Source organism: Bolinopsis microptera, chromosome 2 (genome assembly GCF_026151205.1).
Source record: "Bolinopsis microptera isolate Bmic1 chromosome 2, MBARI_Bmic_1.0, whole genome shotgun sequence".
NCBI classification, from domain to species: Eukaryota; Metazoa; Ctenophora; class Tentaculata; order Lobata; family Bolinopsidae; genus Bolinopsis; species Bolinopsis microptera.
This window is the reverse complement of record NC_087073.1, coordinates 6,252,390-6,266,372: the sequence shown is the minus strand read 5'-3', so window position 1 is coordinate 6,266,372 and position 13,983 is coordinate 6,252,390. Positions and strand designations below refer to the sequence as shown.

Below are 13,983 nucleotides of genomic sequence, written 5' to 3'. Positions count from 1 at the left end.
ACAACAACAGAGATGTTGATTTGCTTACTATGCAGCCTAGCAGTTAAAACCCGCTCCGATGTGGGAGTGAACGATATCAGGGAGTTTCTGATTCGTTTTGAAAGACTGAGACCGACTCCCTGTCTCTTGATCCCGTCGACTCTACCGGAATGGATGAGTAGACTGCCATTGTCCAGTAGAGTGGTGCCAGATCCAGGCATGTGAGTCTCGGTGATCCCCAAAAGATCCAATCTGTACTGATCAATGTTTTTACTAAGTTGGTAGAGCTGTGTAGATGAGCTGACAAGAGATAGAACGTTCCATGTTCCAAAACGTAAAAACTGTTTGCAATAATTTACTGGATTGGATTTGTTGGAAGCAGGGTCAACATGGATGATCTGTTGACTAATAAATCTGGTCGGATGACGAGTACCCCCTCTTCTCATCAGGCGACTGGGGTCCCGTAGGCTTTGCCCAGCCTCCGTCATGCTGGAACCATCCGTCCTTGAATTGGAAGTAGCACTCCGTCCATTTGATGTGTGTGTTGTTTCAGTAGCGTTGTTATTTGAGGTGGAAGGGATGCTGGCCCTTCGCACCCGATGAACTGCATGCAGTCCTAACGAGACAGATGTCCCGGTTATATTTTTCGACCTGTACTGGTCTAGAGCCGCAGTGTTCTGTTACCGTTCACCTGTTTTAACTGGAATCACCCAGAACAGGCTACTAAGCTTAACAGTGGCACCTCGAGAAGGGTGTGGCTCTTCACCACGCACTACGGATCTTGGGCTCGGAGAGGTTGTGTAAGACACTTCACGAGCCCCTGGAGTTTGGAAAACCCCTTAAAACCCCCATCACAGCCTAATATTTGTGGCAGAATTCTACTTTAGACAATCAACAAAACCGATTTTTCAATCTAAGAAAAACTGTACATAATGTATATAAATATCGGTGCAATACTGAAACAATCATGGGGATAGTGGAGGCCCTTCGTTACAGTGGCGTAACGAAGGGCCCCGCTGACGGGGCACCAAAAGGGGAGGGGGCGCCAACAGGCAATGTTACGCTACTGACAATATACATAATGTACTTTCTCTTGGCCGATTTGTGACACCGATTTTGGCAAATCCATGGAATATGTCCCATGGGCAGTCGAATACACGTGGTAAAATAGGTACAATTAAAACCCAACTAAAGAACTCTATATTGGAAGCATAGCACCAACATGATGTTATAAACTTGCAGGACTTAAACTTCATCATGTTCCTCCCAATCTCTGACTAGGAAAGTCCAATGAAATGCCCTCCTTTTGTAGGATCATTCATTTAACACCTGTTGATCACATCATACATATACAAACCCTCAAAAATTGTCTTTTCTTAATTGATTGTATTGGTTGATTAGGGAAAAATAATAAAATTGTCTTTTCTCAAGGTGTAGAAAACTAACAAAACCGTACAAGGATTCTCACAGTGCTACATCTCTCTAGGATCATGAATCATGACAGTATTTTATGATGACGTCTGCTGATTCATCCGTTCTTGTTAATCGTCGCGAGGAAACGTCAGGGTATGTATTTGAACTAACAAATCAGATCAATTGTAGCATAAGTCCTTAACCGAGTGAATCAATATTTATAATGTTAATTTAGTATATTCTGTTTGTCAGGATCATCTGTTATTGAAATCTATTACTTTATGCTAAATATTATTCACTGACTCGGAGTTAATGCCAAATTTGTTGCAGCGCTGCTGTCAAAGGACACATTAAACTTGAAGATGGTTTGAACATAAGGGATCTTCTAGATCTAAAGGATGCATTCCTTGTAAGTATCAATGATCTTTTATTGAAGTATTTGGATTTTACAATACACTTAGCTAACATATTAATCTTGAGATCATTTAAATTAGCCATTAGTACTAATGATTCCTATATAGACTAACTATTTTATTAAACTTTTAAAAGCAAATCATAATAATTGCACACGGTACATTAAACGTTTAAAACCCCAGGATATAACTGAGGGAAGATCAGATAAAATATCATACTCTGAATTTAGAGAGGCATGTCAGACAATACTTGGATCAACTCATGAAGAGCAAGTAAGGATATTTGTTGAGGGCACTAGTAATGCATCGTCCCTATTCTACTTCAATAAATTAATTTGTTGCCTTCCACTATAAACAGTTTAAAATATGATAAGCAATGTATACATATGGCTTCATTCTAAAGTTAATTTATTCAGTTGAAAGAACTCTACCTGCAAGTAGATGTGGCAGGAGAAGGTCATATTGACTGGGTAAGTTTTGGAGAACTCGTGTTCATGTTTCTTGATTAATCTAATAGTTTATCACGATAGCAAACTACCTATCATTGACAATATAGTATCTTCATTCTTCAGTTTTGATTAAATGTAAATAAAAGATTACCATGGTCTACCAAGTTGATCAATAATTTCTCACAGGACATGTTCTGTTCTCATCTTCTGCGGCAGTTTTATGAAAAAGATGATAAAATGAAAGCAACAAAGGTTGTTACTAAAATATTTTCTACTCTAGCCTAGTACTAATAAAGGAGTTTTACGTAAATTTGATATCATTTCTTGAAAATCAGACAATTATGTCGACTGTATGTATTTTTATCAGTCGTTATTGAGTTAAAACGATACTATCTTAAGTTTGAAATAGTCATCTTTTTTTAAACAAGTTTTTCCTGTCAGGTTCCTCAGTGGCAGCGACACCGTCCTATTGGTAGCCCTCACAAAGAAACAGTTCAACATGTCGATATATTGCAGAACCCAAAACGATACATCACCATCAGCAAGGTATATACATGATTCAAAGCTATTATTTACAAATTGCTTCAAAAGATGACAAACTATATCATGATGTAAAACTGTGGCTAGCCAACAAACTTTCAACCAAATTACTTGTCTTTAGTTCAATTGTCAACCCAAACAGGAAGGTATGATCGGGATATGGGACATGAAAATGAGGATGACCAACACACTCAAAGTGGAGAGTGGTTTAGTGAAGTCAAGAAATCTTTGGATAACCAGTATGGCTGTGTTGCATAACCTTCCACACAAAATAGCCATAGCAAGCACCAGCAAAGAAATTAGTGAGTCTATTTTCAGAATTAGCATGTCCCAACATTTCATTACTTCAATAGAATAAAAAAGTGGCAAAACGAATCGTCAGTTATAGAGCTCTGTTTTATTTTGTTGAATTTCAGTGATATACGACCTACAGTCAAAGAAAGGCACATCATGTACCTGCCGTATACAAGGACTTCCATATGCCCCACTCTCTCTGCATTACTGGTATGGTAAACTCCTAATCTTCATTAAGTTAATTATAGTTCATTTGAACTTTCATAGACTGAGTCTAATAGTGGTGATTTTCAGTTATAATTATTATCATTACATTATTATAGTAACTCACAATTATTGTTTGTGTATTACTGAGTCTGAAAGATCATGGCTGCAGGAGTAGTCAAAGTGAATCTATTCTCTGCTACGGTGATGTTCATGGGAATGTAACTGCCTTCCTCTTCGACAAAACAGACTCTCCCAACCTTTTTGAACCTACCTCCAGACCCTCATCCGATAGTGACGGTGAAGGTATGCCTCTTACTAACGAAAAGAGTCTATCTAATCAAACTGTTCATTATGTTCAGATGATCTTTCAATCCTCCTGCTTAGTTTACAGTTGCTTCAATAGATACCGTGTTTCAGATGTTACAGAGGTGCTGTACGATAAGATCCTAGCAGGACATTACGAACATGTTAAAGTAGTCACTCACAGAGGTCACTCTGGGTGGACTAGGAAAGGTAGGATATAATCCTCCTTTACCTGTCTAAAACCAATGAAATTAAATCAGGATATCAATACAAATTGACTTATTAAATTTAAAGTCTTTAGAAAATCATATTATTTAAAGAGAGTTGTTAATTTATAATATAAACAAAGAGGAACTTTCGTCAGTGATGTATGCTCCACATTTGGATTTGATAATAAGCTGTTCAACTACCAGTACTAATTCACTGGTCCTGGGGATGAAAGAGAAAAACAAAACACTCATGAGAACGTTAGTCGCTGAGATCTTGATTATTTGTTATGGAAAATGGCGTTGACTAGTTTTCAAATGAACTTAAACTTGATGACGTTAGGATAAACAAAACTGGCTGCTTGAAAATTGTTCTTATTGAGTTGAACTCCCACAAAACGTTAAGGAATTAACCCTGTACCCAGCTTGTACCCGCAGGACTGCGTTTAACGTGCCTCAAGGGGTTAATTGTTTCGACTACAACCCGCACATGAACATTATTGCTACTGGTGATGTAGATCTCATGGTCAGACTGTGGAATCCTTACGTTAAGAAGCCTGTTGGCGTATGTTATTTAACTATTTTAGTTGTTTTAACCATCTACAGAATTGGTGTTAAAGATTATTTTGTATGGATTTCCTAAAGAGATTATCTTGGACACTTTCATAATTTTAAATCCGTTTAATATATAAGGAAATAACTTTGAATCCAATAGCAATAGGAAAATCTATGAAGGACAGAGTGCTTAAACAGCACTGTGTAGTAAACCAGTGCTTTAAACGTGCTACTCATCCAGGTCCTAGGAGGTCACATGACATCTGTAACACACGTAATACTGAACGGCAGCAGAGGTCAACTAATCAGTCTCAGCATGGACAAGACGTTTAGAATCTGGGATGTTCAGAGACAAGCCTGTCTTCAGAGACTTACTGGCATCCTTGCTAAGGGTCCCGATGGTAAGTGCCGATGGTAATGTTGTTTTGAAATTATGTGAATACTAGATCCGTTGCTATTCAATTAGTGCGAACGAATAAGATTGTATTTATTGGTGTCCATAGAGCTTCAAATATTCCCCATCCTCAGTTCTGTACTCACCTGTACCCGTGACACTCCTGTTCGACGAGCCCAAGAACCGGCTGATAATGAGCTCAAACAATCTCCTCTCCATCATGGACATGAAACCAGAGATGAAAGACAGGATACTCAGTCACGAGAAACCCATAACCTGTACTAAATATATTGGCAGAACCAAACAGGTCTCTTTTTTTTTCATGATGTTTTGATATCGTCTAAATACTTTTGAAATAATGAAATAATCCCCAAATTACATAACTCTATCTAACTCTAATCTGAAAATGTCCTCTCTCCCTTCACGACTTAAAATGTGTGATTATTTACTGCACAGTTGATAAAGCAGTTAATAAGTTGCTTGTCAATGTTGGATGGTGTGCTTGTGGGTCTGTGCTTGTGTTTCAAGTGGTTATCCAGGTGCAACATGCAGTTATACTTATACACTACTCTTAACTCATTCCATCAAATGTATTTAGATTCTACAATTGTGTCATCCATCATTTCATCAGCAAACAATCGTTACATTTTCATTCTCTGTCTTTGGCAGGTCACATGATACGTCATGGATTGCTTGTAAGCAGACTTTTTATGTCAGTATGCAGATTGACTTTGGAATACTGGATACAGTGTGTGTGACCATGTCCTTGGTTGTGACGTGATTATATTGAATTGTACGATGAGCAAAAAAGGAGGGGCCTTAGACTCAGGGCATCTCAATCTGTATGTAGCCCTTTGGTACTTCGACAGTAAGAATATAAAGGGCCACCCGGGAACGGGTGAAATATGTGGTATAGCGGGTGTATCATCACAGAACATGATTTAAATGGTCGGACTGCAACTGACCACTGACCACTGACCACAAAAAGAGGCTATGTATTTATTCATCCCACTAGTGCTACTGCCTCATAATATGTGTTTCAATAGATATGACATCTATTGAAAAGTACCATACCAACGAATTTGGTATGCCGCTGTGATCATCCTATCTTAAAGTCGGTCCAGTTGCAGTAAATGATGCAATGCTTTTTTAAAATTGTGTCACCTTTAATGTTTCCGATTTCGAACTTATCAGTTTACCGATTTTTTGCCCATCGTGTTATAAAGAAAACAATCTATCATAGGTCTAATCAACCAGCAAGCATACCAATCTAAATTATCAATATAATATCAATATTGTTATAACATATTGCCAATATGTGGTATGTAAACTGTAAGTCTCCAGCCGGACAGCACAGAACATAAGTGAATGATCACGAGGGGAGGGTTTATGAATCCCAGTAAGATTACTAGCTAGGATAAGTTTTATCCTAGCTTTATTTTTACATCTTTTTAAGATTTTAAATATTTGTCCCATTTGCAGGACTTATTAAGCTCTCTGGGATGTTTACTATCGGAGAGCTAGATTTACAGTGTTATATTTAGTAAGATAGCTCATAACACCGGTCATTGCAGCTGTAATATGATAATATAATGTCCACGTGCAAAGGTTCCCTCGAGTAGAGTTCAGATTATTACTATATAATTGGACTCTAATAACTTTCAACTTGTCTTACTTCGATCACTCGTTATGTTGTGGGTTATTTTAGAATTTGCCAGCGAAATCGCCCAGTGGAAAAATCACTAGCTATTACGCAATGAGCGATCCTTACAACCATTTCTTCTTTTCTGGACAGTTTGCATGGATTTCTGGAGTCACAATTTGTGGCTTATCGGTCATTGGGATTTTTGCTAATGGAATATCATTCTCATTCTTCATCAGGTATTATATTCAATTAAAAAGAACATAATATGTAATAAGTTCTGGTATATGATTAGATTCCAAATTTTAAGTTTTCAACCTAAGATTGGTATTTGGTATACCCAATGCACCCAACTGAAAATATATCTTACTCGTCTAAACCTCAGGAAGCAGAAAAAGGGACTGGGTAACAAACTTTTAATCGTTCTAAACATTTGTGATCTGTTTGTCTGTCTCATATCCCCGGTTATCATACTCTACTTTAATGGGGCGAACAGAAAAGAAGCGGAATTCATTAAATTTGTTAGTGAAACCAATGGAACGGAGACACAGCCCGCTGAAGAATCCAGAATATTTAGGACATACAAAGCGTATAGTGTGGTGTGGAATCTAGTTTGTTATAATCCATTTCAGTTTCTAGTGCAAGTTTCTTGCTTCTTAACAGTCCTTCTCAGTGCTACAAGAATGGTAGCTTTGCTAAAACCGCTTTATATTATTCGGCAGAAGATGGTTTGGGGTGCTCTTATTATCGCTGTAACCTTTATGTTTAGTAAAAAGATCGTTAAATGGGTTGCACTTCAATCCTTCTTAAATTCCTTTTTCAATGAAGAAATGATGGTAAAAATGTTCAAAGACACAAGCAGTGTCGATATGAAGGTATTCGAAAGTTGGACAATTGTGACGTTACTCGAAACGATAGAATTTATCTTGGTTGGAGTGATGGTACTGGTAGTGGCGGTGTGCAGTGCATTAACCGTTAGAGCCCTCAACTCACCTATAGTGGAAATAGTGGGACCTGGAGGGCTACCTGATAATTCAAACAACAGAAGAGCTACTGTCATGGTACTTCTACTGTCCTTGGTCTTCATCATTATCAATGGTACCTATATCGCCATTTTTCTCACTTTGGCCTTTGAGTTCTTGGCAAAGCCTTTGAAAGATACTGAAGAAATCTTGCGCATGCTACAAGATAAAGATAGATATATTGCAATGTACACAACAAAATTAGTGATGATGCCAGCTACGTCTTTGATCAATCCTTTGATTTACATTGCAAGGAATACAGGACTGAATGAATACATCAGGAGTTCACTTAGTCTTAGAGGAATTGGAAGGGCGATCTTAAAGGTTTTCCAAGGGATCGGAAACGCTGCAATCTGCATTCCTACCCGGACATAATCATTGAAAAGTGCTGTTTTAGACTTTAGTAGTAGATCTGTAGATCTGTAAATTAACTAATAATATATAATATCATGATTTATTTATTAAATAATACAGTGTTTTTATTCTAAAACATTGTGGTAAAGAAAGAATCCGATGTACTGGAAATGGTATGTGGTATAAAAACTCGAGCTCAATATGAAACTAATAAATGTAGAAAAATGTAAACTAATTTTGTATGCCGCTGAGATCATTCGTTTATATTTTATAATCACACAAATGTTCAATGTTCATTTTCGAAGTATGTACCTAAAATATGTACCTAAAGTATGTACCTAAAGTATGTACCTAAAGTATACATACCTAAAGTATGTACCTAAAGTTGTTCAACTGTCGAACCCGCTTTCAATGAACAATATCCCGATGTATGGTAATATGTGCTTTTTGATATATATATGTGTTTATCCGTACCATTTTACTGACACCACGGCATCAACTTTAACGCGACTTTCCGCAAAAACTGTAAAAGATATACAACTGAAACTTTTTTGACTGGGTCAAATGCTTTAATGGCCTCCAAATCAGCATGAAAAATAAAAAATTGGCCAAGGAATAGGAATGTTAGAGCCCAAAATTTGGACCCCCGAGTGGTGTCAAAAACGCGAATTAAATAGTTAATAATTATTTTAGTCTCTAATTTCTATAAAATGGCAGTTTCTAAGAGAGAATCACTCTAATTATGAAGCCAACTATTTCATTATCAAACTCATACCCCGCCACACAAACTACAGCATATTATTTTGTGACTGATTGCTAAACTTAACTTTTCCATGGACTCCACTGGTCACGTATTTTCTTTCTTGGCTGCAATCGAGGTTCAGTAATCCCGAACAAAACCAAACTTCGATCTATTCTTAGACCCCACAAAAGAACCAAACCTTGAAGTCTACAATTTTATCTATAATTCTTGAAAATAATGTATTCAAAATAAAGTGTGCATCTTAATTAACTGATTATAAAGTGTGAATCTTAATTATCTTAATTAGCTGATTATTGATATTTAGACTTCCCCCTAGATTCCATTCTACCAGGTTTCCTCAGCCTGTCAGGGGTCCACAATCACACTCTGGAACATCGACACCGGACAGAAACTCAAACAGGTACATTTACTACTTTCGTTGAACTGCATTTATTTGTATTTCAACTTTTGGCTACTGTAACTGTAAGTTTCTCCCAATTTTACAATTACTACACAGTTAACAACCTCTCGCAGTCTCACATTCCCAATAGTATCTGAATCTACAATATTACCGATCCTAAACGGCTAAACTGGTTTCAGGATATAATTTTCTCTGATAAAAATGATATGTTCGTATCCTAACAAACCCCTGGCAGATCACAAACGCACACGGAGAGTCTGAGATAACAGCGATGGTGATAGACCTCCCCAGTAAACTCCTCTCAGGAAGCAGTGATGGGACCATCAAGATCTGGGACATCAACACAACCGCCTGTCACAGGGTCCTACAGGCTGGGAGAGAGGGCCCTGTTGATATTCTACAGGTTACTTCTTATTTTTAAAAATTTTATTTAAATTTGAATTTTTAAATTTACGTAATTTATTTTATTTCTTTGATTTTCTACAAGTTACTTCTTAATCAACTCATTCATAAGCTGTGATATTTTACAGCTGGATTTCCGGTCTAAGGCTGGTTTGAAAAACAAACCATCACGTTCTTATTCAAATGATTTGAAACAGGAGTGAGGATTAAATTCATTAAAAACAGTAATCACGTGACTAACACGTGTTTGATGACGTACTGCGCTGCAGGTCCTCTGTATAAAGAGGCGAGTGATAGCAGTGGGCTGGGAACGTGATATCTGCGTCTTCAGAGACAAGCAGCTAATGAGCAGTGACTTTAACATAACCCCTGATGAGTGGAGCGGGAAGAGGGCCCACTCTGAGGACATCATGTGTGCTGCTTACCATGCACCAGGTTAGAACAGGGTCCCCACTCTGAGGACATCATGTGTGCTGCTTATCATGCACCAGGTTAGAACAGGGTCCCCACTCTGAGGACATCATGTGTGCTGCTTATCATGCACCAGGTTAGAACAGGGTCCCCACTCTGAGGACATCATGTGTGCTGCTTATCATGCACCAGGTTAGAACAGGGTCCCCACTCTGAGGCTACCGGACAACTGAACCCAATTTGGACGTTTCCTAGACAGGGTAGCTTGGGAAAATAATTATAAACCCAATCAGACTACCTAATTAACTTTGAAACGACAACTGAACCCAATCGTCACTAGAAATCACTAACAGTTTAACAGGTTTCCAAATACCGTTCTAGCCTGGTTTCTAGTGCTATAATTTCGGTCTGTTGAGGTTGGTGCTTCGGAGTGGTTGGCAGATCCGGACTTATCTGCTCGTGATTTCGGATGGGCATGTAGATAAGGCTTCGGTGAGGAGGTTTCCACCAGGATCTGGTAGTCCTCATAATTCTGCGGCCTCTATGTGTCGTCATCTCGCACAACTCCGAAAAACCGTTGTGAGTTTGGCATGTGAAAATTTGCAGCCCTCCAGACATCGATTGGGTTAACGAGTTGTCGTACGTCACCTCAAGATCGGGTGACAGGGGGCTGAACAGGCCAGAACCCAATTGATTGGGTCTGAGGTCACGTGATTATGAGCCTGAGGTCACGTGACTATGACGTCACCAGAGCTCGTTCTCCGTTTCCCGCTCTTTGGACCAGGTGAGCTTGCATGCTTGTGAAAGTGTGTGTAAGTACAGCTGTACTGTAGTTACATCCAATTACCCCTAATAGAACGAAGATTTATTTTCTGGAGCTAGAAATTTACCAAAATATCGACTTTGTTCAAAATTTATTTTGATTACCACTCCTGACCTAAAATTGCACGAGAAATCGATTAAACTTGGTTTCAGAACTCAACAATGCTTCCTTATGCCTTCAAATCCATTTTTATCGATACAATAAACATTTTGATCCTGTGGATTGATTAGTAACAGGTAACAAATGCACCGTAGAAGAGATGTGTGTGATGCAGGCCACTCCAACGACTAGGAGGAGACCTCTTCAATCTTCATGTAGCATGTATGTATTAATATTTTACCGGGGTAAGCACATTAGCACAGGGCTCCAATGCTCTAAATTACAGTGGTCATGATCTATCCTATAGTGATAATGACCACAGTCATATCACTGAAAATCCGATCGTTGGGTTCAGTTGTCGTATTTCCTTGGGTTCAGTTGTCGTATTTTCAATTGGGTGCAGTTGTGATATGACCTGGGTTCAGTTGTCGTTTTGGGATTTAAGCTGATTGGTCACCCAATTAAGCTGATTGGGTGCCTGTTAACTGCGTGGGAACTAGGTTCAATTGGGTTCAGTTGTCTGCCACCCCACTCTGAGGACATCATGTGTGCTGCTTACCATGCACCAGGTTAGAACAGGGCCCGTCTACCAAGTATAGTTCTTAAGGGGGCAGGGGGGGGGGGGGGGGTCTTTATGAAATTTCTCTCGAAATTTATTTTATAGTTGTTTCTGATAAGGGGGAGTGATATCTACCAGATGTTTTTGGTCCCATGGAAAAATTTTGTTCCTAGCTGAAATTATCGCCGGTCAAAGGTCAGCGCTCATGTGTAATTGTATTGCGCGAGCGATTTTCAATCGCGCGCCCTGAAAATCGAGTCTAAAAATCTATCTTCTCCTACATTTTTTGAGCAATCACTCTGAAACTTTCAGGATATGTTCTGGGGACCATTTAGAAGAGATAAGCCGGATGGAATTTTGAGATAGGCCTTTAAAAAATTTTTATTCGATTTTGAAAATCTTGGACCTCGAAAAATCATCAAAAAACATATAACTTTCAGGATATGTTCTGGGGACCATTTAGAAGAGATAAGCCGGATGGAATTTTGAGATAGGCCTTTAAAAAATTTTTATTCGATTTTGAAAATCTTGGACCTCGAAAAATCATCAAAAAACGAGGTCCAAGATTTTCAAAATCGAATAAAAAATGTTTAAGGGCCTATCTCAGAATTCCATCCGGCTTATTTCTTCTAAATGGTCCCTAGAACATATCCTAAAAGTTTCAGAGTGATTGCTCAAAATATGTAGGAGAAGATAGATTTTTAGAGTCGATTTTCAGGACGCGCGATCAAAAATCCCTTGCGCAATACAATTACACACAAGCGCTGACCTTTGACCGGCAATAATTTCGGCTAGGAACAATATTTTTCTATGGGATTAAAAGCATCTGATAGACATCACTCCCCTCTATTAGAAACAACTAAAAAATCGATTTTAAGAAAATTTCCATGAGGACCCCCCCCTGCCCCCTTAAGTAAAGGGCAGGGGTTTTAGGGGTAAAGGGCAGGGGTTTAAGGGAGAAGGCAGCGGTTTAAGGCATAGTTGGTTCGTGCGAGGGTAGGTAAAAGTGCGTTTTACGTTTTTTCGTACGTTAAGTGCGTTATGTTTTAAAAGTACGTTAAGTGCGCACGAACCAACTATGGTTTAAGGGGTAAAGGGCAGGGGTTTAAGGGGTAAAAGCAGGGGTTTAAGGCCTAAGGGGTAAAAACAGGGGTTTAAGGGGTTAAGGGCAGGGGTTTAAGGGGTAAAGGGCAGGGGTTTAAGGGGTAAAAGCGGAGGTTTAAGGGGTAAAGGGCAGGGGTTTAAAGGGTAACGGGCAGGGGTTTAACTGTTTAAGGGGGAAGGCAGGGGTTTAAGGAATAAAGGGCAGGGGTTTAAGGGGTAAAAGCAGGGGTTCAAGGGGTAAAAGCAGGGGTTTAAGGGGTAAAGGGCAGGGGTTTAAGGGGTAAAGGGCAGGGGTTTAAGGGGAAAAGGGCAGGGGTTTAAGGGGTAAAAGCAGGGGTTTAAGGGGTAAAAGCAGGGGTTTAAGGGGTAAAGGGCAGGGGTTTAAGGGGGATGGCAGGGGTTTAAGGGGTAAAAGCAGGGGTTTAAGGGTATATAGCAGGGGTTTAAGGGAGGAGGCAGGCCGCAGGGGCTTTCTTTTGCCACTTTATTACAGTAGGTATATTGAGAAAACTGTTGTCCCCTTTAGACTAGAGTGTAGCTCAGCGCATTTCTTTTACCTGCCGCCCTGAAGTTTGTAATGGCGTTTATTATCAACCCTTCTCATTACTAGGACACTTAGCTACAGCTAGTGCGAATGGAGAGATAGTGCTATGGAACCCAAACAGTGAGAATAAGATAATGAAACTAGAGAGTCGCTCCAGTCAAGCTATGAAAACACAGGTATGTTTGTACTCTACAGTTAATTAAATATTCATGTTCTATCAACTCCAGCAGCTGCTGTCTTCGGTGTCCTTTTCAATCTTCCACGAACTAATCACATGGCATTTATTAAGCAGCTGCTTTCCCTGAATTATTCCTCGTTTCAAAGACGTAATATAATTAACCGTTTGCAGAGTACAGTTGAAATGATGTTGATACTGGAAACAAGGCTAGAGAACCCGAAAGAGGCAGCTCTGGTGACGTGCGGGCAGAACGGTTGGGTCCGGTTCTGGAACTTACACAGTGGTAGCTGCGAGGTGAGTCGGGGTTCACTTGGTAATACGTTTCCTGTTGTTATATATCAAGCTGTTTTATTATAGCCACCAAACATTCCTTCGATAGAAATTGATGCAGATGGAATCTATTTTTATGTTGCGGTGAAGTAGATGAAGTTTTTGGGATTTAAGATGTTACTAGTATTTCAATTCTTTTTGAATTATTGGCAAAAAAATATCACCTCATCATGTAACTGTGCACTTTTTAAAAATTTGATTAAAAGAATTCGCGAACCGCTCTTTCTCAGAGCTATTGGTCACAATTTCTCCGAAATTCGACATCTATTACAGTTTCCCAACTTTAAGTTTCAGACTGCACGAATGTACCGTAAATTTCTGGAGAAACTATTTCGTCGGTGAAAATTTTCTAAGAAGCTGACGATCAGTATGATTTCTCGATCCTTATTTAAAATAATAGGTATTTGCGAATCACAACTTGGTTACAGAATACAAAATAAAACACCAAACTTCATTATGAGTGAACAAATTACTCTGACATTAGTGTCACATGAATTTTCGTTTAAATTGTATAATATAGTGTTGCTTGGATGTTCAGAAAAGTGCTCAACTGAAAAGCGGGAGCATCATATTTCAAACTAGTGAAGCACTCTAAATAG

General features: G+C 38.9%; 3 protein-coding genes across 5 annotated transcripts in view; 1 reads left to right on the top strand and 2 right to left on the bottom strand.

Moving 5' to 3' along the window:
* LOC134811525 (PRELI domain-containing protein 1, mitochondrial-like) overlaps positions 1-13,983 on the bottom strand; it is a 100,280-nt gene that overhangs the window by 20,625 nt on the left and 65,672 nt on the right. The window lies entirely within an intron of this gene.
* Positions 1-13,983, top strand: part of LOC134811522 (WD repeat-containing protein 49-like) — a 68,189-nt gene that overhangs the window by 3,040 nt on the left and 51,166 nt on the right. Inside the window, exons 2-20 of one of the 2 annotated variants that reach the window (XM_063818368.1) lie at positions 1,464-1,545; positions 1,723-1,801; positions 1,989-2,078; positions 2,222-2,275; positions 2,441-2,506; positions 2,696-2,800; positions 2,937-3,096; positions 3,211-3,298; positions 3,465-3,598; positions 3,713-3,808; positions 3,963-4,065; positions 4,243-4,369; positions 4,601-4,760; positions 4,888-5,060; positions 8,866-8,934; positions 9,170-9,337; positions 9,606-9,771; positions 12,943-13,052; positions 13,226-13,348. In XM_063818368.1, the coding sequence (XP_063674438.1) occupies positions 1,490-1,545; positions 1,723-1,801; positions 1,989-2,078; positions 2,222-2,275; positions 2,441-2,506; positions 2,696-2,800; positions 2,937-3,096; positions 3,211-3,298; positions 3,465-3,598; positions 3,713-3,808; positions 3,963-4,065; positions 4,243-4,369; positions 4,601-4,760; positions 4,888-5,060; positions 8,866-8,934; positions 9,170-9,337; positions 9,606-9,771; positions 12,943-13,052; positions 13,226-13,348 (2,127 nt within the window). In that variant the 5' untranslated portion in view covers positions 1,464-1,489. Of the gene's footprint in view, positions 1-1,463; positions 1,546-1,722; positions 1,802-1,988; positions 2,079-2,221; positions 2,276-2,440; positions 2,507-2,695; positions 2,801-2,936; positions 3,097-3,210; positions 3,299-3,464; positions 3,599-3,712; positions 3,809-3,962; positions 4,066-4,242; positions 4,370-4,600; positions 4,761-4,887; positions 5,061-8,850; positions 8,935-9,169; positions 9,338-9,605; positions 9,772-12,942; positions 13,053-13,225; positions 13,349-13,983 lie in introns of both variants that reach the window. The other variant, XM_063818367.1, reaches the window with a different exon arrangement.
* Positions 1-13,983, bottom strand: part of LOC134811524 (nucleoporin p58/p45-like) — a 38,375-nt gene that overhangs the window by 16,452 nt on the left and 7,940 nt on the right. The gene's annotated exons all lie outside the window — the stretch shown is intronic.